Below are 24,654 nucleotides of genomic sequence, written 5' to 3'. Positions count from 1 at the left end.
GTAACAAGAGAATTTGGCAAAGGGGGGGGAAACGATGCTTGCCGTTCTTCCCCTTTCAGGTCCAAGTGGCCAACAGAGTACAGTCTTCCTTTTGAACCCAGCCCTCACCTCTATGTGCTGCAGATGTGAGGCACGTTCAGCCCCAGCATGAGCAGCCAGTGCCAAGAAAAATCATCACAGATACAGGGTTCTCACCATGCATATTGATTTACATTTTATAGGGCGGAGCATGGGTAGGAAGACCCCAGTAAGTTAATTAGGAAACCATGAAGAATCAGCAGCTGCAGAAGAGAAGGACCAGCCTGTTAGGAACTCGGGAGGTTTTGGGGCTGGGGGTGAGAGGAGACTGGGAATCGGACCAAGAATTTTTAATGTAAGGAAATCTCACCCACACACTGTATTTTGTGAATGGGATCCAAGGAGCAGCCTTGAGATTTTCCCAAGTAACTTATGTTCTTTCCATTTTGTCCATATAGAGACTTCCAGCAACACCACGATGCTCCATGAAAGACATCGGACGCTGTGGCTGGCGGTGGTAGCGGTCACCATCTCAACAGTGACCGGAGGGGGTGTTGGAGGGGGTTACGGACAAATAAAATACATGCAGCCGGTGGTGAAAGGACCCCTTGGCCCTCCGTTTCGAGAAGGCAAAGGACAGTATATAGGTAAGGAACTCTTGGCGCATCCATGTTTTTTGTGGGGGTGGAGTGAACGTTGAAAGGCAATGAGAGGGTTTTCACTTGAAGGAAGAAATCGTCTCCGGCCCTGCATCTTTCATTCTTGACCTGCTTTGTAGTGTGCACTTCCTCCACCCACACACACACCCCAGAGCTAGCTGCTCCCTGAGGCTCCCTGGCTCACTCTCCCAAAGAGCAGAGATTGGCCCAATGTCTACGCATGTGTGCTTGATGTCTTGTTTGTTTTCTTGGAAGAAGCTGTCTTGAAAACATGGTTAAAGGGCAAGACGTCATTGCCTACAGTCATTTTAAGGAGAAAGGTGGGGTTAAAAAAAAGTTGAAATAAATACATACAGGAAACACATGCAATTCTGGACTGTCCATTGTCTTCTCTCCCTTGTGGCAGGCTACAGTAGTTCCCAATACTGTTTTCCTAACTCCATTGCCCAGACCTTCAAATAGTTTTGGCAAACTAGTCCCTGCCTCTCTCCCTTAGAGGGAGAACCACAGTAAAAAGAGGACATTTTAGCTCTGAGTCGTGGTTGTGAAGTGGCAGGAGGCTGTTCTGTTGTATCTCACGATGCTAGTTGGAACTTGTTGGAATTGACCCAAAGGCACCATTGGGACTATCTTCCTTTGGGAGGGTGGCCCACTCTTCTCAGTAGCGGTAGTTCTTTTGATGTGGTGTTCGTACCCACGGTGGGTCGGCTGCAGAACAACCGCCCATGGTCGCTGCTGAACAACAAGGAGACTGTGGGGTACTTGGAGGTAACCATACTGCCGTCCTCTTATGGGCCAGTTTATTCTCAATGAACTATATCTGCCTGGACGCCTTGGAGAAAACCCTAGCAGTTAATGACTACACTGTAGTATTAAATCGGGAGCTGATTCAGGTTTTTGAAAATCAATCACGTGGTTTTTGTGTCAGTGTGTGCATCCTCGGGGAACAACTTTTAGTCCAGTTGTAAGCTGTGTGGTGTATTTGCACTTTGGTGCTCCGGATCCTGATTTTCCTAGTTTTTATTCTTCACTGGGAACGTAACTCTTCACCTCAACCATACCTTTCTTGAGGTGGAGTTTGCCTGGTGTGAGACAGCTGATGTCAGATTCAGCAGCTTTTATTCAGCATAGTCAGCATCAGCAGCCTATAGCACAGCCCACAACTACGCTTAACAGTTGTTTCCTCTGTCGTTTAAGAATTGTAATGTCTGATCCTTCATCTTAAATATAAATATGGTTAGGAGTGGCATAGCGCTGTATCAATGCAACATTAAAATAGAAACGGGGGGGGGAGAAGAAGAGTTAATTCTGCAGTCCAGTCCATTGTACTTTTCACCCAAAATTCAGTCAACCCCACAGAGGTCCACAGATACTTTTTACTCTGGCCCTGGTGATCACACATGCCAAAATGTATTTTTTTTAAAAAAAAAAAAACTGTGACCAGAATGGATTAAAACTAAACCCTCCTGAAGCTGTTTTGAAAAAGCAAACAAAACAAAACAAAAAAACACTTCCCAGCTGAGTCAAAAAGGCATGCTTAGCTGTGTCTGTTGTGCAGTTGAAGGTTTTTAGTTCACGTTCAAGTATGCCAAACCTGATGCAAAAACAGGAGCATTATGACGTGTGATTGAGCCTTGCGTTCGGGATCTTGACTATAGAGCCAGAGTTTGGGGGTTCGATTCTCCCACCGGGCCTCCTGGGAGAAAAGCCAGCCTGGGTGACCTTGGCCAAGCTGCACAGTCCCAGAAGAAGATAATGCAAAACCACTTTTGAGTATTCTTTACCTAGAAAACTCTAGGAAGGGTTGCCATAAGTCAGAATCAACTTGACACATCCTCCTCCTCCTCCTCCTCCTCCTCCTCCTCCTTCGTCAGACAGGATCTGCTAACTTTTTTTCTCTCCCTCTGAGCCCCCTCTTGGTGCCACAGTTTCTGTGTGTGGTCTACAAAAGGGACTCCCAGGTTCTGTGCCTCGCTCTGCAGACTGACTGCTGTGGCACAGAGCAAGCCGTTGGTCTGAAACAATGCCGTGGGCAAGCAAAGGAAGGCTGGCTACGCAGTATATACAGCCATGTCAAACAAGTCACCTTTTGTGTTGGCTTAGTGGCCTCAAACACAATTCCCAGCTGCCTTTGCACTTCTCCTGGCTGGGAGGGTTTTGCCTTGGCAGGGGTGCTTAGGCACACATCTCGGGGGTGCCTCCCGGGATTGGCTCGCCGGCCATTCCATGCAGGTGTTGGTTTGGTTTGGACAGGAAGCAAAGTGTGCTTTTCAGCGAAGGAAAGCCACGCCATCAGGCCAGGCCACCCAGCAAGGAGAGGAAAGGGGGCGGGGGGGGGGGAGGACAGGCTGGCAGGACTGCATTCTCTGCTGCAGGCTCACCGTTTGGGTTTTTTTTTTAATCTGGGGCTCCTGCTGGGAACAGACTCAGGCAGCCTTCAGAGCGTAGCAGGTACGCCCCAGTGAGATTGCCTTCAAGAAGACTGAAGATGTGATTGTTCAGGAGACCCTGCTAGCGAAGGATACGGATAGGTTGGTCATTGCATTCTCAGGATTTCCAGGCTATGGCCAAGCGGAATGGATACCTAAATTCTAGAAGACCTGCAGAATATCAGACTCCTAGAATGGGCAGAGATTCCATAAGCCACCTAGTCTTTGTTTAATTTAGTCATGTCCGACTCTTTGCGACCCCCTGGACCAGAGCATGCCAGGCCCTCCTATCTTCCACCGCCTCCCAGAGTTGGGTCAAATTCATGTTGGTCGCTTCGATGACCCTGTCCAGCCATCTCCTCCTCTGTCGTCCCCTTCTCCTCTTGTCTATATTATTATATTAAATAAATATGTTACAAAAGTGGGTAACCCATACCCAACCACCACTGGGCAGCATTCAAGGGAGGGAAAGTGCTCTTTTTACTGCCTTTCCCCAGCTGCTGCAAAGTTCTTATCTGAACTGAAGCCAAGGAGAACAAAACGAAGCACGAACTCCAGTGCAGCCGGACTGAGAAGGGACTTTTTTTGGCTGCTGATGGGCTGAGATTCAAGTATCTCTCCATGCTGGTGTTTATTTCTTCCCGTGCTTTCTTGCTGCTGCTGAACAGACTGAATTTTTTTTTTAATTAAAAAAAATTACAGTTGTGCACTCTTGCGTTGCTGACAGACACGAGACCCCAGTCAGTCTAGGCAGCAGGAGGGAGAGGACCTTCGGAGCAAAATATGGGGAAAGTTTGGCTGCTTGCCAGGACTACAACGTTCAGAATACCTCACCCACTGTGTCTAGAGTAGCCTGGGAGTTGTACTCTGAACCCCCTTTCTGTGTCTCTAAATACAGCAGAATCAGTATCTCCTGATTCACTTATCCACAGTCTGAAAACATTAAAAGAAAAATCCTGGTAATATATATTTCTGACATAGTTAGCAGAACTGGCCACTAGAGGGAGCCAGATACCATGCTATGTATAATGTTCACTATTAAAATAGTGTTCACTATAATCCACATTTTTCAGCATCCATGGGGGAGTTTGGAACCAATCCTCCACAGATACGGGGGTCCTACTGTACTACAGAACTAAAAATTGTCCTTTTCCTTTTCCATTCATTCCATCTACCCATGTCCTGGTTTCTCTTGCTACTTAGGAGTTGTAAGGACTTGGGGGCTGTACTCAATTTTTTTTTTACACTGCACCATTTGCGTCATGGCCTTCTGCCCTGTAGCTATGAAGATGGTAGACCTGTCTCACTTTCTCCCAGGGCCCAAAATACAGCACAGCAGCTGCTAGTAAGTATAGTAGCCTCAAAGTATAGCGACTGCCTGGCCAAAATGCATGTGAAATGAGTGCTGCAGGGAAAACCTTATCTGACTTCCCAGATAACCTGATATAAAAGGCTTGAGGATGGGCAAAAAGCTGCTCAGCTCTTCAGAAGGTCTGTTGTTGTTGTTGTTGTTGTTGTTGTTGTTAAGGGCTGCAGAGTGACACCCAGTCTATGAATGAATGGCCTTCCTGAAGCCCCTCTCAGCCGTCCTGCTGAGGACTTGCAAAACTCAAGGTTGTGCCTTCCTTTACTGAGTCAACCCTCCTTTGGTCTTCTTATCCTGTCGCCATGCCCCTTCCCCAACATTATTGACTTTCCCAGCAAGTTTTCGCTTCTCACGATGTGCCCCCAAAGAATGATCGCCTCCATTCAGAAGGTGTGTTGCAGAAGTACACCAGAGGAATGCAGTTAAACCTACAGATGGGAAGGGTTTCATAAGCCTTGTAATGGCCACAGTTAGTTGACTCGGGCCGCTTGCCTTGGGCTGACAGCACCACCTTGCGGACATTTTAGACTAGCTGACTTCCACAGCTGCCTTTTCACATTCCAGTAGCAAGCAATAGCAAGGCACCTCAAGTGAGGAGACTGTCCTGTTGCAGACATGTTTTGCTAAGATACAGCCAGAACCGCAGCAAACAGTTTTTCTGTAATGCACCTCAGTGGCTGCAAAACTAGGACTGATTCTGCAGTTTTCCGTATCCATCTGGCAGCCTATGCTTGGGACCGCAGAGGTATTGAGGGTGGGTGGCCCTTCCGTCAGCGGCATAGGTGACTCCCTCTCCTTTGGGGGGACGACCCTTGCCGCAAAGAGTGAGGTCCGCAGCTTGGGAATACATCTGGACCCGGCGCTTACCATGGAAACCCAGGTGGCGTCCGTGGTCCATTCTGCCTATTTTCATCTATGGTGGATTGCCCAGCTGCGGCCATACCTTGATCGGGGGGCCCTCACTACTCTAGTCCACGCGCTCGTAATCTCGAGATTAGACCATTGTAATGCACTCTACGTGGGGCTGCCTTTGAGGCTGACGCGGAAACTTCAGATGGTCCAGAATGCAGCAGCCAGGCTCCTTAGTGGGGTGAGAAAACACCAGCATATCTCCCCCACCCTGGCTGCTTTGCACTGGTTGCCCATCCGTTTCCGCATTGACTTCAAAGTGCTAATGATCACTTATAAAGCCCTAAACGGTTTGGGACCTCAATATTTGGCAGATCGTCTTCTCCCACCCAGATCTACCCGGATCACCCGATATAGCCAGCAGGGGCGGCTGAGGGGTCTGACGCCGAGAGAGGCCCGGAAGGAAAAAACAAGAAACCGGGCCTTCTCGGCGGTGGCCCCTCGGCTGTGGAATGCCCTCCCAACAGAAATTCGGCTGGCACCCTCGCTGGGTGTTTTTAAAAGCCAGTTAAAAACTTGGTTATTTAAGAAGGCCTTCCCTCCAGTCAATTAAGTCTTTTTCTCTGTTTCTCTCTCTTTTTTGGCTATTCCATCTTGGTAATCCTCTCTTTAAATTAATTGTTTTAAACTGAAATATGTAATTTTATGATTTTATATATTTTTATACTGTTTTGTTTTATTTTGTAAGCCGCCCCGAGTAGACATGGTCTAGAGGGGCGGGGTAAAAATCAAATAAATAAATAAATAAATAAATAAATAAATTTGGAACAGCTTTGATTTCAGATAATACTGAATTTCTGAAAACCATCGCACAAGGCTCTCTGGTCATTCTACTGTGGGAACACAGGAAGCTGAAGACATATTGTTGTGCATTCTTGATTCTTTCATAGTGGCATGGAATCGTGGACTTTAGTGCAGGCTAGTTTTTAAAAAAGACAAGAATCTGAAATGGGGCTGATCACAAAACAGGAAGAATTTCTTGACTTCAGATGGTGACCTGTTGAAATGTCATGATATGAACAATGAAGACCAAGGAAAACTCAGACTGTACATGCAGAAAACTTGAATACTTGGTCTTGTACTGAGAAGTGCGGACAATTGCCCCATGATTGTCTCACCATCCCATGTGTTGTTGTTTAGTCGTGACCGCACGGACCAGAGCACGCCAGGCCCTCCTGTCTTCCACTGCCTCCCGGAGTTGCGTCGCTTCGGTGACCCTATCCAGCCATCTCATCCTCTGTCGTCCCCTTCTCCTCTTGCCTTCACTCTTTCCCAAGATCAGGGGCTTTTCCAGGGAGTCTTCTCTTCTCATGAGAGGGCCAAAGTATTGGAGCCTCAGCTTCAGGATCTGTCCTTCCAGTGAGCACTCAGGGTTGTTACTTGAATTTAATTTGCCATTGCCTTAGGAGTATTCTTTTCTTCTTGTCGTTTTTTTATGATTGGAGTGTTTTCTGCTAGCGAGTGGATATGTGGGTGGTTTATCTGTTGCTAGCCGCTCAGAGTAGCAGCTTGCCACTAGAGGGATGGGATAGAAATGAAATGAATGAATGAGTCAATCATAGTCCTGTGCAATCTCAAGGATTTTTTTTTGAGCAGAGCTGCTCGAAAAGGTTCCAGTCTTGTCTAAGAGCCAGTGCCAGAGCCAAAGTTTAGCAGTCCTGATTTAGACAGATCACAAGTCCAAATCAGAGTAAGACAGCTTCCTGTGTTCTTGCCCTTTCTTTTGGTGAAAAGGCGCACACATGCATTTTAATCATGCTCTGATCTTTTGCTGCCCTCTGCTGCCTTCCTATACCTTGTTCTTCTCATTTTTCCCCCCTGGAGAGGAATGCCAACCACCTCATCTTTCAGCCAATTTGCATTTAGATTTCTCAAGAGGCATTTCACACTTCAGGTGGCAACAAACCCTGAGCTGCTGCTAGTGTGGGTAAACATAAAACACTGCATTGCTGCCAAGCTGAGCTCTGCGGGAGGCAAGCTGGTAGAAAACTCCTGCTTGCAAGCATAAGACTTGCTCACTGCATTCCCAGAACACCTTTTTGGAAATGCATATAAAATAATCTAGAGATACTCAACTCTAGGAAGGGACGTGGGTGACGCTGCGGGTGAAACCGCAGAAGCCTCTGTGCTGCAAGGTTGGAAGACCAGCTGTCAAAAGATCGAATCCACGTGATGGAGGGAGCTCCCGTCGCTTGTCGCAGCTCCTGCCAATCTAGCAGTTCAAAAGCATCTACATGCGAGTAGATAAATAGGTACCACCTCGGTGGGAAGGTAACGATGCCCCTTGTCTAGACGCGCTGGCCACGTGACCATGGAAAAACTGTCTACAGACAAACACTGCCTTTGAAACGGGAATGATCACTGCGTCCTAGAGTCAGACACAACTGGACTAAATGTCAAGGGGAACCTTTACCTTTAAATCTAGGAAATATGAAAAGATCTACGAAATACAATTTGTGAGCTAGTCTGTAGCAGCTACAGGGATCACTGGGTGCCCCTGGACCAGCTACTCCCATGCAGGAGCTGGGACAAGCAACGGGAGCTCACTCTGGATTCAATCTTATGACGGCTGGTCTTCTGACCTTGCAGCACAGAGGCTTCTGCGGTTTAACTCGCAACGGCATTCTGCGTCTAGTCACGCTGGCCACGGAAACTGACTACGGACAAACGCTGGCTCTACAGCTTGGAGATGGGGATGAGCACCGTGCCTTAGAGTCGGACACCACTGGACTAAATGTCAAGGGGGAACCTTTTTACCCATACAGGATAAGTTATTTCAACTTTTATGCCACCCTATAGTGTTACAGCATTCTCTGGGTGGCTTGCAACATAATTATGCAAACAACAACTTGCCCCCCCACCACCACCACCACCAGCGAGCTGAGTACTCATTTTGTCCAACTGGAAGGATGGAAAGCTGGGCCAACTTTGAGTTGGCTACTTGAGCTGGTCGGGATCAAACTCACGTCATGAACAGAGGCTTGACTGTAGCACTACACTATCACTGCACCACAGAGCTCTTAGTGAGGCTGGGTCAGACCAAGATACTCTCTAGCCCAGCTTTCTGTTCCCACTGTAGCCAACGAGGTGTCTCTGGGCAGCCAACAAGCTAGTGCTTCAATATATTGTCCTGTTGATGCAGTGCTATTCTAAATGGGATACACTGGTGGCATTATGTACTGTATACGCTAGGTAGATGCACTGCTGTTGCGTTATGTCACTTGCTTTAGTTGCCACAGCCTGCTGGATGACAGCTGCAGGAAAAGATGATGAAGGGGGCTGGAAGGGGAGTGTCGTTAATCAAAAGGAGGATACGTTGGGATGATCCAAAGCTGCTGTATTTTAGATTGTCCCCCCCCCCCCGGCCAAAACGCAGCAGGCCAGTAAAATCTTTTGCATGCCAGTAACTTTGGTGGATTTCTTTGCAAGGAGGCAGCAGGTCAAGTGGCCCCTGCCTGCTACCAATAAAAGGAGGTACAGTTGTTGATTGTCTCACTGTCCTTGTCCTGTAGCGAGTCATTATCTTCTCTCAGCCAGCTGTAAAGCACCATTATTGTATTTTCAGAAAGGTCCACAGCATACAGCAGTTAGGAAATACAGTTTTTCTGGGATCTGTTGCCCTGCCCTTACTGCACACATCCTTTACTTGAAGGACCATGAGAATATTTTTACACTATCCAGCGCGAACAGCTTTTTCTAGTCTCTCCGATTTAGCTGTACAGGGAGAGGAGAGTTGAGATAAAACACTTACCGAAGGCAATCTGATTAAACGACAATATCCTTGAAACTGGGAATGACCCAATTTGTAGGTTTTATGACACCACCCAGGCCAGTTGTATTTATTTCTGCACTAGCAACCAAAAGTAACAGGTGTTTTTCAGTAATGTCTGAAGTGCTCTTCTACTAACCATCTTTTCCATGTGTGATCAAGCCGATTTCGCCGGATGCAAAGGAATTCTCTTTACGGCAAAAAGTCTCAGGGTTTCCATCTGGCTTAATGGGAGGCAAGTAGTTTGAAAAACAACACAGCCTGGCCTCCAGTAAAATAAATTATCATTTCCTGTCAGAAATAATTACAGCAAAATATTAAGAACTGCTGGATAACTCAGTGGTTTAGGTCCCTGGCTGCCGGGTCAGATGTTCGAATCCCCACTGGGCGTCCTTGAGAGGGGCTGGACTAGATGATCCATAGGATCCCTTCCAGCTCTGCCGGTTCAAAGGTTATTTTTGCTGCCAAGGGGGACATTTTTCTGTATTCTGCTCCTCATACAGAGGAACCAGAATAGAGAATCTTGAAAGCTAAGCGGGAAATTCATTTAGAATTCTTTGTCTGCAAAATTTATTCTTTGGGATTTTCGCCGCAAATATCTGTGATGTAAACATTCAGCATAATAAAAACTGTTTGAGAAACTGGAAATCAGTACAGTGGACCCTCGACTTACAGACGGCTCGACTTACAGACTTTTCGAGTTACAGACTTCTCTGGCTGCAAAATTTAGATTCGACTTGCAGCCGGAGAATCGACGTACAGACCAGAAAAAAACCCAAATGGAACAAAAATAGAATAAAAACCGCTGGTTATGGGATTAATCGGTTTTCAATGCATTGTAGGTCAATGGAGATTCGACCTACAGACTTTTCGACTTGCAGACACCATTCCAATACGGATTAATTCCGTAAGTAGAGGGTCCACTGTATTTCATAGAAAGCCAAAGCAGAACCTGAGCCTGCTGGTAATTGCATCGATCCATTAAAAGAATATCCATGGCGAGGTTTTATCTTTATTAAGATGCACATAACTAAAATGCCATGAAACCAAACTTTTGTGTTCTTCAGAACTTTTAATCAGATGTAATAAACCCGCGGTTTACTGACTGGACTGCAGGAGACGTTTGGCAGTTGTAAGTGGATTTCCCTTATCCTAGTGTAAGATAAAAATGGTAGGATAGAGCCAAGAAGCAACAATGACAGTTATCCCATTTTAAAGGATACAAAACCTAGCAACTACATAGTTCTGTTTTAAATCCTACTAGGAGTAGATAGGATTTCACAAGGATAGTGACAACGAAATCATATCTTTCTACACACAGAAGAGCAAAATTTGCTCAGATTATTTTTAAGAAAACATGTTCTTCAACCATGTTCATTGTACTATGTTGTCCTGGGGCTGGCAAGTTGCCTCTGAACATCCTCCTTTCTCTTTCAAATGAATGAGTTTTGTTTTGGTCTTTCAATTTCACTCTCACTCTCATATATACCCAACTTGACCAAGAAAACGAGTTATTTTCAAACTAGCATTAGGGACATACTGAACTAATTTTCTTTGGGACAGCCTGTTTATAGATGCCAACGTGGAGTGGGAGGGGGACGCTGCTTAAGCTTGCACTGTTCTTTCTTTGCCTGCACAGTTACAGTGGCAAAAGCTGGGAGGGCTAGGATTCCCAGGGACACCCATGTGGCAGTGGACACGGGCAAGCCTTGGGTATGCAGATAAGCTGCAAAACGTTTCAACTCAAGGAAGGAAAGTAAGATCAAGAACATCTGGCACTAATTTTTCTGATCAGAAAAGGAAAAAAAAACATACGTACCTCTTCCATATACCCAGTTACTGGTTTGGAGGGAGGGATATTCTGTTAATACCATCTGCGCGCTTTACCCAGAAGTGGGCACTTAAGTTAGTTTGGCATAGGCAGATGCAAATGATTTAAAGAGGTATTTTCTCTGCCCCCAAACCCCGATTATGATGGGGCAACCAACCCTCCACTAGGTGCCATGGCTGGCTGATGGAAGCCATGGTGTAATGCATATGGTGGACATAAAGGCTGGAGGAATACTGGATGAATCATAAAGCTCAGCTCCAGAAGCAGGCCTTCTCCCACTCAACAGCACACGCACGCACGCACGCACGCACGCACGCACGCACACACACACACACACACACACACACACACACACACGGCTAAGTTGAAACATCCACCAGAATTTTTCTAAGAGCCAAGAAGTGGGGACAAAGAACTTAATCTCAGCAGTACAGGACCTGCCTCCAGGAACACTTCCCTGAACATTGTTTTCTCATGTCATCATGCAGCTGCATCATTTGCAAGCATCATTTGCCAAGCCTTCAAGCTTCACCTGTGCTCCCTTTTGATTGTGGAAGCCAGAGAACTGGACCTCTTCTTATTTTGCTAAGGTTACAGAACTGTTACAGAAGCAACTCCAGAAATTGCTCCAGAGCTCAAATGTTTAGGGACAACTTTGAAAATATAGACAGCTGCTCTTGTACCGCCTTCCCCTTGGCCCAATAGAAACCATTTTGTGCAGTAAGGTGTAAAGCAGTGGTTCTCAAGCTTGGGTCCCCAGATGTTCTTGGACTGCAACTTCCAGAAGCCCTTGCCAGCAGTTAGTGGGTGAAGGCTTCTGGGAGCTGCAGTCCAAGAACATCTGGGGACCCAAGGCTGGGAACCCCTGGTGTAAATTGAAAGGTACCCGTAGCCACAGCTGAAGAGCGAGGCTCCAGCTCCACCTCCTTGGGCTTCACGGCCCCTGAGGTTGCTGCCCTCTTTATTCAAGCCCTTTTTCTCTTTGCAGACATACCACCCCCACTGCTGCCGATGGACCTCAAAGGAGAACCTGGACCTCCCGGGAAGCCCGGCCCAAGAGGACCACCCGGCCCGCCTGGATACCCTGGGAAACCGGGCACTGGGAAGCCAGGACTTCACGGCCAACCGGGTCCCGCTGGCCCGCCAGGCTTTTCGGGCGTTGGCAAACCAGGCATTCCAGGGCTCCCTGGCAAGGCGGGCATGAAAGGAATGCCTGGGATGAAAGGCGAGCCTGGCCTCCGAGGGGAGCAAGGGCCAAGGGGCCTGCCCGGCCCACCGGGGCTGCCTGGCCCGGCCGGCATCTCTGTGACGGGGAAACCCGGCCCAGCGGGCAGCCCGGGACTGCCAGGGTTCCGAGGGGAGCCCGGCCCGAAAGGGGAGCCCGGCCCTCGTGGCGAGCGGGGCATGAAGGGGGAAAATGGGGTTGGGAAGCCGGGGCTGCCAGGAGCCCGAGGGAACGGAGGGGCCCCCGGCCCTGCGGGGCCTCCTGGCCCTGCTGCCCTTGGGAAACCGGGACTGGACGGCTTGCCCGGCGCTCCAGGTGACAAGGGTGACGCTGGAGTTCCAGGACAGCCGGGGATCACTGGGCAGCCTGGGCCGGTGGGTCCACGTGGCCCGCCGGGCCTGGATGGCATTGGCGTGCCCGGGGCCGCTGGCATGCCCGGCCTGCAAGGCCCAATGGGCCCCAAGGGGGAGCCAGGGCTGCGGGGCCTCCCCGGCATGCCTGGGCCAACAGGATATGGGAAGCCAGGGCTGCCTGGCTTAAAAGGAGACCGTGGCCAACCAGGTGTCCCAGGGATCATTGGAGACAAAGGCGAGCCCGGCATGGATGGCGAGATGGGCGAGATGGGGCCCCCCGGCATCCCTGGGTCGCCAGGCCCTCCGGGCTCCATGGGTTTGCCGGGCAAACACGGGATCCCCGGCTCTAAAGGCGACGTCGGCCCCAGCGGGCCTGCAGGGCTCCCGGGTATGCGGGGGGACCAAGGGCCCAGTGGCTTTGTGGGGAAGCCGGGGATCCCTGGGGAAAGGGGACTGCCTGGACCGCAAGGCATGCCCGGCCCCACGGGTCCCAAAGGAGAGTCGGGCTTCATGGGGCTGCCGGGGGTGCCAGGCCTTACAGGGCCAATGGGCTCAAAGGGGGAGTCAGGTATCCCAGGGCAGCCGGGGCCCCGAGGGCCCTCGGGGATACCCGGTCTGCAAGGCCCTTCGGGTCCAATGGGCCCTCAAGGCTTGCCGGGCCTGAAAGGGGAACCTGGACTCCCAGGGCCCCAAGGAGTTGGAAAAGCAGGCGAGCCAGGCATCGCCGGCCCTACTGGGCCACCCGGAGTGCCTGGGAATCCGGGCTTAAACGGGCTGCCGGGGCCGCCGGGCCCACCCGGGCCACCGGGTGCACCCGGGGTATTCGACGGGGCAGGAATCGCTGGCCTCCATCTGCCAGACGGAGGCGTCGAGGGAGCAGTCCTGGGAAACGGCAAGCCCGGGAAGCCCCAGTACGGCCGAGGGGAGCTCTCTGCCCAGATGCTACCAGCCTTCACCGCCATCTTGACCTCGCCGTTCCCAGCCTCAGGAATGCCCATAAAATTCGACAGGACCTTGTACAACGGGCAGAATGGCTACAATCCAGTGACAGGGATCTTCACTGCCCCCATTTCTGGCATCTATTACTTTGCTTATCACGTCCACGTGAAAGGAACGAACGTCTGGGTGGCGCTTTATAAGAACAACGTGCCGGCCACCTACACCTATGACGAGTACAAAAAGGGCTACTTGGACCAAGCCTCCGGTAGCGCTGTGCTTGAACTCAGAGAGAACGACCAAGTCTGGGTCCAGATGCCGTCGGATCAGGCCAACGGCCTGTACTCCACCGAATACATCCACTCCTCCTTTTCCGGCTTCCTCCTCTGTCCCACATAACAGCTATTGGGTGCAACTACTTCTATCCACTTTGGCCATGAACGTGTCTTTTTAATATATATATATATAAATATATATATAAAATACAAAACAGTCACTGGGAAGATAGTACTGATGGGATGGATGGGGAACCATCCTAACCAAGCTGAGGAGATAACTGGAAGGAGACCATTTGGTTGTTGCAGTGCCATCTTCGTTTCTGGAATTTACTCTCTTCTAGTGACTGCACCATCAAGCCCAGATGCTAACCTTGGGAATTAGCTGCCAGTCAGTTCTCTAAGGCACACTTGAAGGCGTTGGATAGATGGCCGTGCATGGGGGATGCAGCTGCGGCCATGACATCCCACGTTGTGAAGTTCCTTTTAAGGCACCTCCTTCCAGCTGTAGCATCTGTCCATGTTTCAGCTTCCAGTTTCAAAATGTGATCCGAGTTACTCTCTCGGGAGAAAATCAAGAACCTAAAGGGTAAAATATCTCACTGTGGAATGTGCTGCATAAGCACCTTTTCCACGTCGTTCACCCTATCTCTAAAGCATCCCACCAGGATGTAATCCGGAAAAGGGGACAATGACAAGTGAAACGTAATCCAAAACCAGAGACTTCCACAGCCCTCCCCCCCCCTTTTAAAGGACTCCTTAAAATATCTGTTCATAGTCCTTTGATAATTCTGTATTTAAGTACTGATCATGTATAAGTCAGCACTCTAAAAACATATGGTTCAATAGATGCCGTTGTCTGACAATCCCAGTAAAGTGATGCAGAGTCACTTGTTATAGCTTGACTGGAAAAAAGGTATTATCCTCAAAGTGTCAACTTGTAATATACAATTTTCTTCAGGGTATGTAAACTTTTTTTGTTGAGGGCAGTGGAAACACCCACACCCATGAAATTTTTGATGAAGTCCATAGCCACTTTACATTCAGTTAACTTTTTCATCGGTGCTACTTGCTACTTAATCTTAACAACTTATTTTTCTGTACAGTGCAATATCTATGTATTAAAAAGGTGCAACATGCTGCATGCAGAGACTTCTGTGACATAAGGATAATGACACTGACCAGTGTGTTTTTCTATCACTTTGTTGCAATAACGCTTGAAACATTATCTCTGGGTTACAATGTTATTCACAGCTTTTGGAAAGGGTTGTGATCCTCCTGTGAATCAACTTCAGTTGTCTAGGACCAATGTAACTCTTTGGACCTGTCCAATAAGTGACAGTGCATAATTCCAAACTCTTTTGTTAATAATAGAGCCCTTTCATTCAGGACAAAGAATATGCTTAGAATCATTTTCTATTGTGGAGAAAAAAAAAACCTCAATCCTGTCCATGATGCAAAGATTATTTTGAAGGGGCCAGGATTCCATCACTAAAGCCAGGGTAAACTTTCTCCAGGTTTACTGTGTAGGCAGAAGTATTTAAGCAGTGTTAAAAATACAATCAATTCTGAGTTTGAAAACAAGTATTATACAGGAGTGGCATCATCGGAGAGAAAAACAACACATTCTGGACTGTAAAAAAATACCACCAGGAGGAGGATGCTGGGAGTTGAAATTTGGGATATCTGTATTTCAAATCTGACTAACAGCTTTCTTTCTTTCTCTTGTTCTCTTAAGACTTGTTTGCCTGATTTAGACACACCAAGAGTACAGGCCCACAATTTCTGATTCCATTTGATGTTTTCTAAATTCCTGGAGATGAGAATGATGCCAAAGGCAGATTTCACTTGCAGTATCTTTTCATTTCAGTCACTACAGGCTGAAACTGAAGAAAGCCAAGTACATACATTTTATACGTGCCTAATATCAGAAGAGGAAGTGCAGGAGACATGTGCTTTTGACTTAAGTGAATTCTCCTGTGGAGGAGAGCATTAAACTTCCATTTTTCAGACCAGCAGATCAAGAAAAAGGTGTTATTATTTAACAAAGTCACACTGCCTGAAGTGGAAAGAGTTGCGGATAAGTATTCTAACAGTAGCAGAGATACATGTAAATCCAAGTTTTTCTCTTGTGTGCCTTGTATGCAGTTTATTTATATTGTGTTTGTATAAAACGATAATCTTTTTTTCCCTTTGCAGATTTGTCACTAGTTTTCTGGCTGGTAAGACAGAAAGCACAATAACAAAATACACATTTATCTGAAAACAAGGTATTAAATCATTTCAGTTCCATAGCTATTGTTTTGCAGCCTATTCTATTCTGATACAGAGCATAGACCTTCTGCATTTATACCATTTTAAAAACTGCTTGACACAGCATATCAAAATTTTTCATTATTACTCATTGAAAGATGAAGTGTTGACTGAAGAGGCTGTAAAGGAGAAAGTAATGGGTTGGCTTTTTTAAAAAAAAATCAAATAGACAAACTAATATTTGTCTATGACAAAGGTTGTGTTTTTGTGTTGGAAAGCACAGGGCAGTTGGGTTTTAGTCAAGAACAAACAGATTTGGAAACTTCTTTTAACTGTGCATTACAACATGCATTTTTATATACCAACTCTTTTTTAAAAAGAAAAACAGCTGCCTCTCCTATCTTCATTTCTAACCTAGTATATAGAGGGTTTTTAGTTTTGTAAATACGTATGTTACATGCACTGTTTCATAGTAAAATTTGTTTTAAAATGCACTCGTTTTGTGATCGAAAACTGGCCTCCACTTCTGAACTGAAACTACAGTACTTGATTGTATTGACCAAACATCAATAAATCTTATTTTATAAAGAGAGACTGATTTGTATTTCAAGTTGCCACCTTAAAAAACAACAACACACACACACACACACCAAAATGAAACAAACAAGGAAAGCAGAGTATTTGTAAACGTGTTTCATTCCTCATCCTTTGTTCATCTCTCTTCTTTGAGTACCCTTTCAAAACTGGGATGGTTGGAGCAGAGTTTCCATCCCACCACAACAGCACCCAGTGGGGGACAGAACATTTCCACCTCTTGCGAAGCCTTTGCTTGTGTGGAGTTACCAGGTATGTGTGTTGGAATATTAGCATACTGCAAAACATGAGACTGGAATTTATGTTCACCATATATCCTCTCTGTTTGGGTTACTTTTCTAGAAAACAAATAGAGAAACCCACTGAACAGATAAGCAGGACAAAACACCTACCTGTTCTCTCAAACCAGTGGACACAGTGGAGTCTTTCCTTCCTGACTAACATACCCTTTTTTCCTGCCCTCTCATACAACACAATCCCAAAGGGCACAGACCCAAACTGCACTATCAATCTCAAAATTGAACTGGGGTATCAAGTGCACAATCCAGATTTCTCAAGCAGTGGAATTTACACCTGTACTACCAAATAATTGAGCCACACACCAGCAGTCTCCGGGCATCAGAGGAGGATGCTGGTCAGATGGTAAGTCATGTCTTCCTCCAAATACTGATACCATCCAATATGGCCTTTTGACTTAAAATCATGGCTGCCGTGCAGTATATTTTCCGTATTAACGGTAACACATATGCCTGCTACAAAAGAAATCAGACTGAGTACTCGTGTTACTCAGCGGAAGCTAAGTTCCACTTTCTCCTTGTCTAGATGCTGCAAACTACCCCGACAGGTCAGAAACAGTTTCTGCCCTTTCCCCCATGAGCTATCATCATTACATCTGGTGAGGAGCAGTGCTGATGGCCCTATCCTCATCTCTGCCCAGGCATGGACTCCTATTCTGCTCCTGGCGTTACCCAGAAGGAAGGATTCTCGCTCACCATGGTGCGAGAGTTGCCTGCAAAAGAAGCTCAACTTCAGGACACGTACTTTTGAATACATCACCCATTTGGGCACAGGGCACCCAGAGAGCCTTGACTCCAACTCAGATTTAATCATAAAAGGGTAAAAAAAAACGAGAGAGGTGGTAACAAAAGGGAAGCCACTGGCACCTCTTGGGCACTTCAGTTACAGGAGGAATCTCTTAAGCCATTTCCTAGGTACGTTTTCCTTGAGGGAACACCCTATGTGGCATATTAATTTCATCTTTTCTGCCACATACAATGAGCAGCACGGCCGGGTCACATGATTCCTTCTTCGGTGGGGCTCAGACCTGTTGGCAATACAGTTCGTACAAGCTGTCCGCCAGCTTCTCTGTCTCCTCAAAAGATTCACAGCTGTGCTTCCAACTCTGGGGCACCTGCTCTTCCCCATAATATGCACCCGCAATGGCCCCCGCCATGGTTGCGATCGTGTCCGTGTCCCCACCCAGAGAGATGCAGTAGATAATGGTCCGCTGCAGGCTGTTGAATTCTTCCGGGATCTCTGGATGATGCGCCATGCAGTGCAGGAATGAATAAATGGCTGTAGGGACAGACTGAAGAGCTGCAATGCCATTCCCTGGCAAAATAAATCTCCTTTTAGTGAGGGGCAGCAGACGCAGCTAACATCCATTCAAAGGCTCTCATTAGACCAGTGGTGTCGAACTGTGGCCCTCCAGATGTTCTTGGCCTTCAACTCTCAGAAATCCTGGCCAGCAGAGGTGGTGGTGAAGGCTTCTGGGAGTTGAAGTCCAAGAACATCTGGAGGGCCACAGTTCGACACCACTGCATTAGACTGTAGTTACAGTCATGCCCCAGTGTGACCAAGAGAAAAGTAGAAACAAAATCTTCTCCAGATCCCGTTAAAATGGAGAGAGGGAGTAAAGGGCTTTCTTAGTGCCAAGCCTGAATGCCCCCTGCCCCCCTTCTCTCAACAGCAAAAGCAGTGCCTGAGAAGAGGCTCTGCTGTGGCAAGGTGGTGTTTCCACTGGTAAGGCACAAGCCTCACATCACATCAGTGACAGGTGAAAAGACAAAGCCATGGATTTGGGGGCCATAAAGAGATAACATTATCAAGCCAGACCATCAGCCCGCCAAGGCCACCAGTCTGTCTTAAAACTAAGAGCACTAATCAAAAGGCTCACCTAAATCTACACAAACATTATATCTACAACGCATATCATTTGCTAAGATCTGGTAAGTGGGAGTGTGGCTTTCTCTCCATTCAGAAATGCTCTCCAGTTATCAGTGGCAGGTGCCCAACCAAAGAACTAGGAGTACATTTGATCTCTTTTAAACATTATTTATGCTTCAGCTTTTGCATCATTCTATTGCAAAAATGGGCAACCTGCAACTCTAGGAACTCACATGGTCTTGAGCTTTCCCTGAAAACTTCTCTGAAAGGAGAGCCATTTGGACTTCTGGCAGGTAGTATCTATTGCTCTCCTAGCATCATGTTGCCACAGAAGGAAGATGAAGAGAGAAAGGGACTTGAAGCGGGGGGATGGGGTGGAGAGGACACAGCAGAAAGACGCATTGCCCACTGCTATCCTGATTTATGGCACTGTGCTCCACAGTAATGATTGTTTTTGTCTTGAATCTCTCCGGCCTGTCCATTCCATCGCACAAACTCATTCCCCGCATTATGTATATGTCCTTACTCTGAACCTAGTTCAGTGAGTTGGGTCTATGGTGACAGAGCCGGGCTCAATAGTTAAATTCTTCCCTGCACTTCCTGCACTAAGAACCAGCCTGCGTGGCCTTGGGGAAGCTGCACAGTTCTAGAGGGCCCTCAGAAGAACTGAATGGTAAACTCTTCTAAAAACCCTGGTCATCAACTTGACAGCACATAATAAGTACTACTAACTATGATGCAGAAACCAATACAATTACGGATCTCTTATTTCCCAGTCACAAAACCAGGGGTGTGTGTGTTTGTGTGTGGACTGATTGCACTCGGAGAGAGACATACCTAATTCTAGTACCACATCTGAACTGGGCACACAGCTTCGTTCCAAGAATTCTTTGATCTTTTTAAGACGTTTTGAAAAGGGTAATTCTTCATAGCCCAGCCTGTAGATGAGAGAATGACATCAAGTGTGCCAAGCTGCTATGCTGCCACCCTGTGCAACCTCCAAGCATAAACGCAAACCTGCTCTGGGCAGATGTTACTCACATCTGGGCATCAGCCACAGACTTCTCATCCGCTTCCACGTCTTCCATGTGGCCGATCAGCTGCTCCAGAAACTGGTCTCGGTTTAGATCCCCCTGCAGGGCATAGTGGACGGCCAAAGCTTGCAGGATGGCTCCATTATAACCCAGAGAATTTGAGTGGGTCAGCTGAGCACTCAATTTAGCAAACTGCAGAGGCAGGAGACAAAAGAACAGGGAAAGCCAAGCCTGACGTGGTGTAGTCACCAACACTGTCTACTGCACTCACACCTGCCCTCGCATCTTCTCTGACAACTCCTGGAGCACATGCAGGTGTAGGAAATCAATCAATCAATCAAGACCCCTTGCACTGGGGGGGGGGGCACCAGACAGGACTTCAGATGAAAGGCAGAAGAACAGTTTTGTCTCTTTCCCTAAGCAGAGAAAGTGGAGGGAGAAGGATCTGCTCTCAGCTGGGGCTTTCAGGACATCCCAGGGAGAATCCAGCAAGATACAGGAAAATGACTTCCTCTCCACTTTCCCTGTTCGTCTGCAGAAGAAGAGGAGCAAACGGCTCTCAGTTGGTACCTGCAGGAGTGCCAGCTGCATCCCAGACTGAGAACTAGTTAGTGGTAGCTGGTCATGCAACCAGGACTTCTTGCTCTCTCTGCTCAAAGACAGTAATAAGGATTCTCTGCAAGTGCAGGGGGACGTCCCTGCTTCTGCCTTAAATTTTTGATGGAAGGAACCACAGATTTTTCATAGGATGAGGTTTCTGGAGAACCTGCAGGGGGTTGTGACAGACCTGTGGGCTGGAGATTCCTTTGCTTTGCCCTCAGCACTGTATGTGGTAGATTCCTTGCATGAGCTTTATGGCACCTGTTCTATGTCACCTCACATTTACTGTCCAGTCCTATCCACCAGACAGCAGTCCCTAGGAACCCCCCCCCCTTACACTAAAGCAAAGAGTACTTCTTATATACCACCCCATAGTGCTTAAAACACTATCTTGGCAATTTACATGTTTTAAATTAATTATGCAGGCTATGCATCCTCAACCCCCTACTGAGGTGGATACTCCTTTTACCAATCTGAAACAGATGGAAGGCTGAGTCAGCCTCAAGCCAGCTGTCAGATCCAGTGATATCAATAGCTGAGGGAGCAGAGTTTTGGCTGCAATGCTACAGTTTAAAAACTGTGGCACAAGGCTCTTTGCACCGACACTAGTTAATCACAAAGAAGCTGATTCCTTCAAAATGTAATGAGCCAAATCCTTATGGAACAACCCATGTGCACTGCAATCAACAGAGGACAACAGAAGGAGAACATGTAGCTGAAGATAGGCTATTGTAAGGATAACTGAGACACCAAAGCAGACTGACAAAAGACTGGGGGATACTTTGGCTGCACTGAAATACCTCAGACTGCAGCCTATCTCTCTCGCTACATTACAAAAATATGAGGTGAGGAACCAGTGTACCTTCTTTACATCTTGAACACTGGAGTAAGCCAGTGGGATTCCTGCTACTCTCATGGCACCACCGTTCCCATAGGAGCCTTTCCCATTAAACTGTTGTCTTGCTGGCTCAAACACATCGCTGCATTTCGGGCTGAGAAGCTTCTTGAAGACGGTAATCACACCAGCTCCGTAGTCTCGGCCAGGGTCCCTCTTGTATTCCTCAGCAAAGCTGTCCAGATGAGAACATGGTTATAACACACCCCATTTAATATCTGTGGGCTATTGGGCGCTAAAAACAGGAAAAGACAGGAGCTTAGGGTGTCTGAATAAAAGGCACTCAAGGTATATTTGGAGGATATTTGTCCTTCACTGAGAAGTACTTCCACCAAATGGGTAAATTTACTAATCATACCAGTTAATCAAATGAATAATGGTAGCACTTCAGCTCTCAATGCATACAGATCCTTCTCAAGCTACTCTTGACAGGGACCCTTCTGGATTCCCCTTATTCATTCCAAGAACACAGTGAAGCAAGCCATGGCTAGAACATGTCTTGAAATTTCTCCACTCCACAGTGGAGAACACTGAAATGAGAGTCTGAGATGTGCATGGAAGAAGCTCCAATACGCTTCTCTGCAGCTTGCTTTACAACAAGTTGGGCAATCTCAGGGTCTGGGGGCCAATTCTGTCCCCTGGAGGGCCCACTGCAGGCTGCACTACCTACTATGACAAAACCCCAAAGCAACCCAAAATACACCTCTTCTTTAACCTCCTTCCTTTTCACCTAAAAGAAATGCCTGGAAAGCAAATACAAGGTGATTTCAGATGTGTTCCTAGAAGGCCCCAGAAAATGTGACGCTTCATTTTTTTAGACATGGGGCGGGGTCCTATGAACCACAAAAGCAGACGGGAACACATATGACCCACAAGTCACTCATTGCATACTCCAGCCTCGCACAATGGAGAAACATCTTTAAAGCTCAAGAACAGAAATGCTTAGTGAAAATCCCAATTTACTGACCAAGCCAAGCAAAATATTTCTAAATGTTACATCTCATTTATGCCAGAAACGGAGAGGCTGAATTCAGGTGTCTCCTTACCGCTTTGCCATATCCACTTCATCAAAGTCCCGCTTAGCCATCAGGGACTTCACCACACAGTGGGTCATTGCCGTGTCATCGCTGTATGAGAGGATTTCTAGGCAAGGAACAAGACAGAAGGGTAAGGCTATGGTAAGCCAACACTTTACAGACCTTGTTATGGCACATACAAATCTTGATTGCTTGATTAGAAGGTGGCTACTGGGGGTGGTGGTTTCCTATCTAATTATACACACACAGGTTCTTTATGCTTGTTCTTTCCCCTTTTTATGTATCATAGACATCCTTTCTGTTCTACTCATGTTCAACAGACAGACTGGAACTCCGATGCGAGTCTTCCACACAGCCCTAACCTAAGCAGGGCTATGCTGGGAATGGTAATACTCCCCCAACTTCTTGAAGCTATTTACGTTTAATTAAAAAAAAAATAAGAAAAAAGCTTGGCCAAAATACAAAGTTTCTTTATCTCTTAACATTAAATACATTGCACTGTGTTTAGATAAACATACAAATCATTGATGTTAAGTGTGATAAACATTGATATAGTAAAAAAAAAAAATCAAAAGAAAATGCCCACCCATAAACTAAAGGATGGAGGGAAAAATTACCAAGACGTGTCATGTTAAGGTGTTTAAATATTCATTATCAATCAGTTCCTTAGTAAAGCCATCTCTATGTACATAGATCATGCCCAGTATGGGAAGCATGTGGCTCAGGCATTATGCAAGGTCTCCTGCCATCAAAATAAAGCACAACTGAGACAGGGTGGGGGCCTCTCTTCCTTAAAAGAGATTTTAGGAAATCCCAGCCGACTGGATACTCAAGATGTACTTTAAAATTATTAAGACCAAAAGCAAGCCAGGGTGTTTCCAGGCAAAGCTTCTGCTGTGCAATCCCTCCACAGAGAATGCCAGTCTATCATCTGTCAGCCACTTCTCCCCCCCCCCCGTGGTTTCCTCAACCCCCCCTCCCAAAAGAAAAACCTGAAAGGAAGAAAGGTGGAATAGTTTCCCTTCCACCCGAGAAGGGGCCCCTCCGGGTCACCGGCCAGGACAAGGCCCCGGACCTTCCCTCGGGCCCCTCAGGAGCCGCTCAGGTCCCAAAAGACCCCCTCTTCGCCCCCCCCACCCCGGTTACATTCATACAGACCCCCCCACACACACACACCTGCTTCTCTGGGGCTTGTCCTGAGGAGAAGGAACGCCTCCCTTTCCCAACGGGTCCCGGGGAGGGGGAAGAAGAGGGAAAAGGGTTTTTTTTTTAAAATTTTAAACACAGCCCCACCTCGGCTGGGAGGGATTCACAGGAAAAAAACGGGGGGGGGTGAGGGGCGCCGGCAAGATAGCTACCCCCTTCATTCAGGGATTAATTAGTAACTAAATAAGCTTCCTTCTCTCTTTCCCTCGGGTGAGGTAAATAAAGGAAAAGGCGCCTCAGGCCTTGCCTGGCTCCTCCTCGTTCTTCTTCTCGTCCTCCTCCGCCCGGGCGGCGTCTCTTCCCTCAGGGCTCCTCGGCTTCCTCTGAGGCCGCCCAAGGCCCCTCACGAAGCGCAGCAGCTCCGGCCCGTCGACGGACGGCAAGGCCTCGTAGCGGCCGCCCAGGCAGTCGCCCAGCAGGGCCCCCAGCAAGCAGCCCCGGAAGCGGCGGCGGCTCCGGCCGAGGACCGAACCCGGGGCGGAGGAGGAGGAGGAGGCCGCCGCCGCTCTCCCGGCCGCCATCGCCGCCGCCATCTTAGGCGTCCCTTCGGAGACGCGCACGCGCACTCGCAGGCAGGTAGGCGGGCGGGCCCAAAGCCTTGCCCGCTGAGGAGGCCTCAGCGCGCCCCCTGACGGCCCCGCCGCCGCCCCTTTCTGGGGCACGGAGACGTTCCTGGGGGGGTTGGGGGGGGTTGGGGGGGGAAGATAAAGACGACGATGACGCCCTAGGCTGGCTGGTCGGGGATTCTGGGCTTTGTAGTCCAGACCCCGTTCTCCTCTCTGGAGGGGGAAATACCCCTTTCTAAAATAACCCCACAGGCTGCCACCCAAGGAGAAGGAAATAAGAAGCGCAAAACATAAATGAAATGAAAAAATAATCAAATTAAATGTGTATGTATAAAAGGAAGGTAGGAAGGAATGTGTGTGTGGGGGGGGGGAATTCATCCATCAGAGAAACAAGCAGCAAAAAACAAAACACACACATAGAGAGAGGAAAGGGTCTGAACTGCCTTTGGGTCAACCCAAAGCTTTGGCCATGGCAGCCCCTCTCAAAAACCTGTCGTGAGCAGGACGGCCCCCTCCTCGGGGAGCATCTTTCC

The 24,654-nt window shown here is 47.7% G+C and overlaps 2 protein-coding genes across 6 annotated transcripts in view; one reads left to right on the top strand and one right to left on the bottom strand.

Annotated features, from left to right (window-relative positions):
- The window catches only part of COL8A2 (collagen type VIII alpha 2 chain), a 119,917-nt gene extending 103,306 nt beyond the window's left edge, over nucleotides 1–16,611 (top strand). For 3 of the 4 annotated variants that reach the window (XM_020808864.3, XM_072979760.2, XM_020808865.3), the window contains 2 exons: nucleotides 477–665; nucleotides 11,970–16,611. In XM_020808864.3, coding sequence (XP_020664523.3) covers nucleotides 497–665; nucleotides 11,970–13,894 — 2,094 coding nt within the window. In that variant the 5' untranslated portion in view covers nucleotides 477–496 and the 3' untranslated portion in view covers nucleotides 13,895–16,611. Of the gene's footprint in view, nucleotides 1–476; nucleotides 666–10,217; nucleotides 10,283–11,969 lie in introns of those variants that run through there. The other variant, XM_072979761.2, reaches the window with a different exon arrangement.
- On the bottom strand, nucleotides 6,244–24,123 carry ADPRS (ADP-ribosylserine hydrolase). Of its 2 annotated transcripts, none has more exons than XM_072979763.2 (6): nucleotides 23,803–24,123; nucleotides 22,359–22,455; nucleotides 21,280–21,487; nucleotides 19,825–20,009; nucleotides 19,621–19,721; nucleotides 6,244–6,896 (listed from the first exon to the last, which is right to left on the bottom strand). In XM_072979763.2, exons 1-6 carry the CDS (start codon nucleotides 24,086–24,088, stop codon nucleotides 6,784–6,786), a joined length of 990 nt encoding a protein of 329 aa, XP_072835864.2. In that variant the 5' UTR covers nucleotides 24,089–24,123; the 3' UTR covers nucleotides 6,244–6,783. The 2 variants fall into 2 exon arrangements, with proteins under 2 accessions (XP_072835864.2, XP_072835863.2); XM_072979762.2 differs by lacking the exon at nucleotides 6,244–6,896 and adding an exon at nucleotides 15,171–18,228 and having other exon boundaries at nucleotides 23,803–24,117.
- Nucleotides 24,124–24,654: the final 531 nt, after the last annotated feature.

Source organism: Pogona vitticeps, chromosome 9 (genome assembly GCF_051106095.1).
Source record: "Pogona vitticeps strain Pit_001003342236 chromosome 9, PviZW2.1, whole genome shotgun sequence".
Taxonomy (NCBI): Eukaryota; Metazoa; Chordata; class Lepidosauria; order Squamata; family Agamidae; genus Pogona; species Pogona vitticeps.
This window is presented reverse-complemented; position numbering and strand designations above follow the sequence as displayed.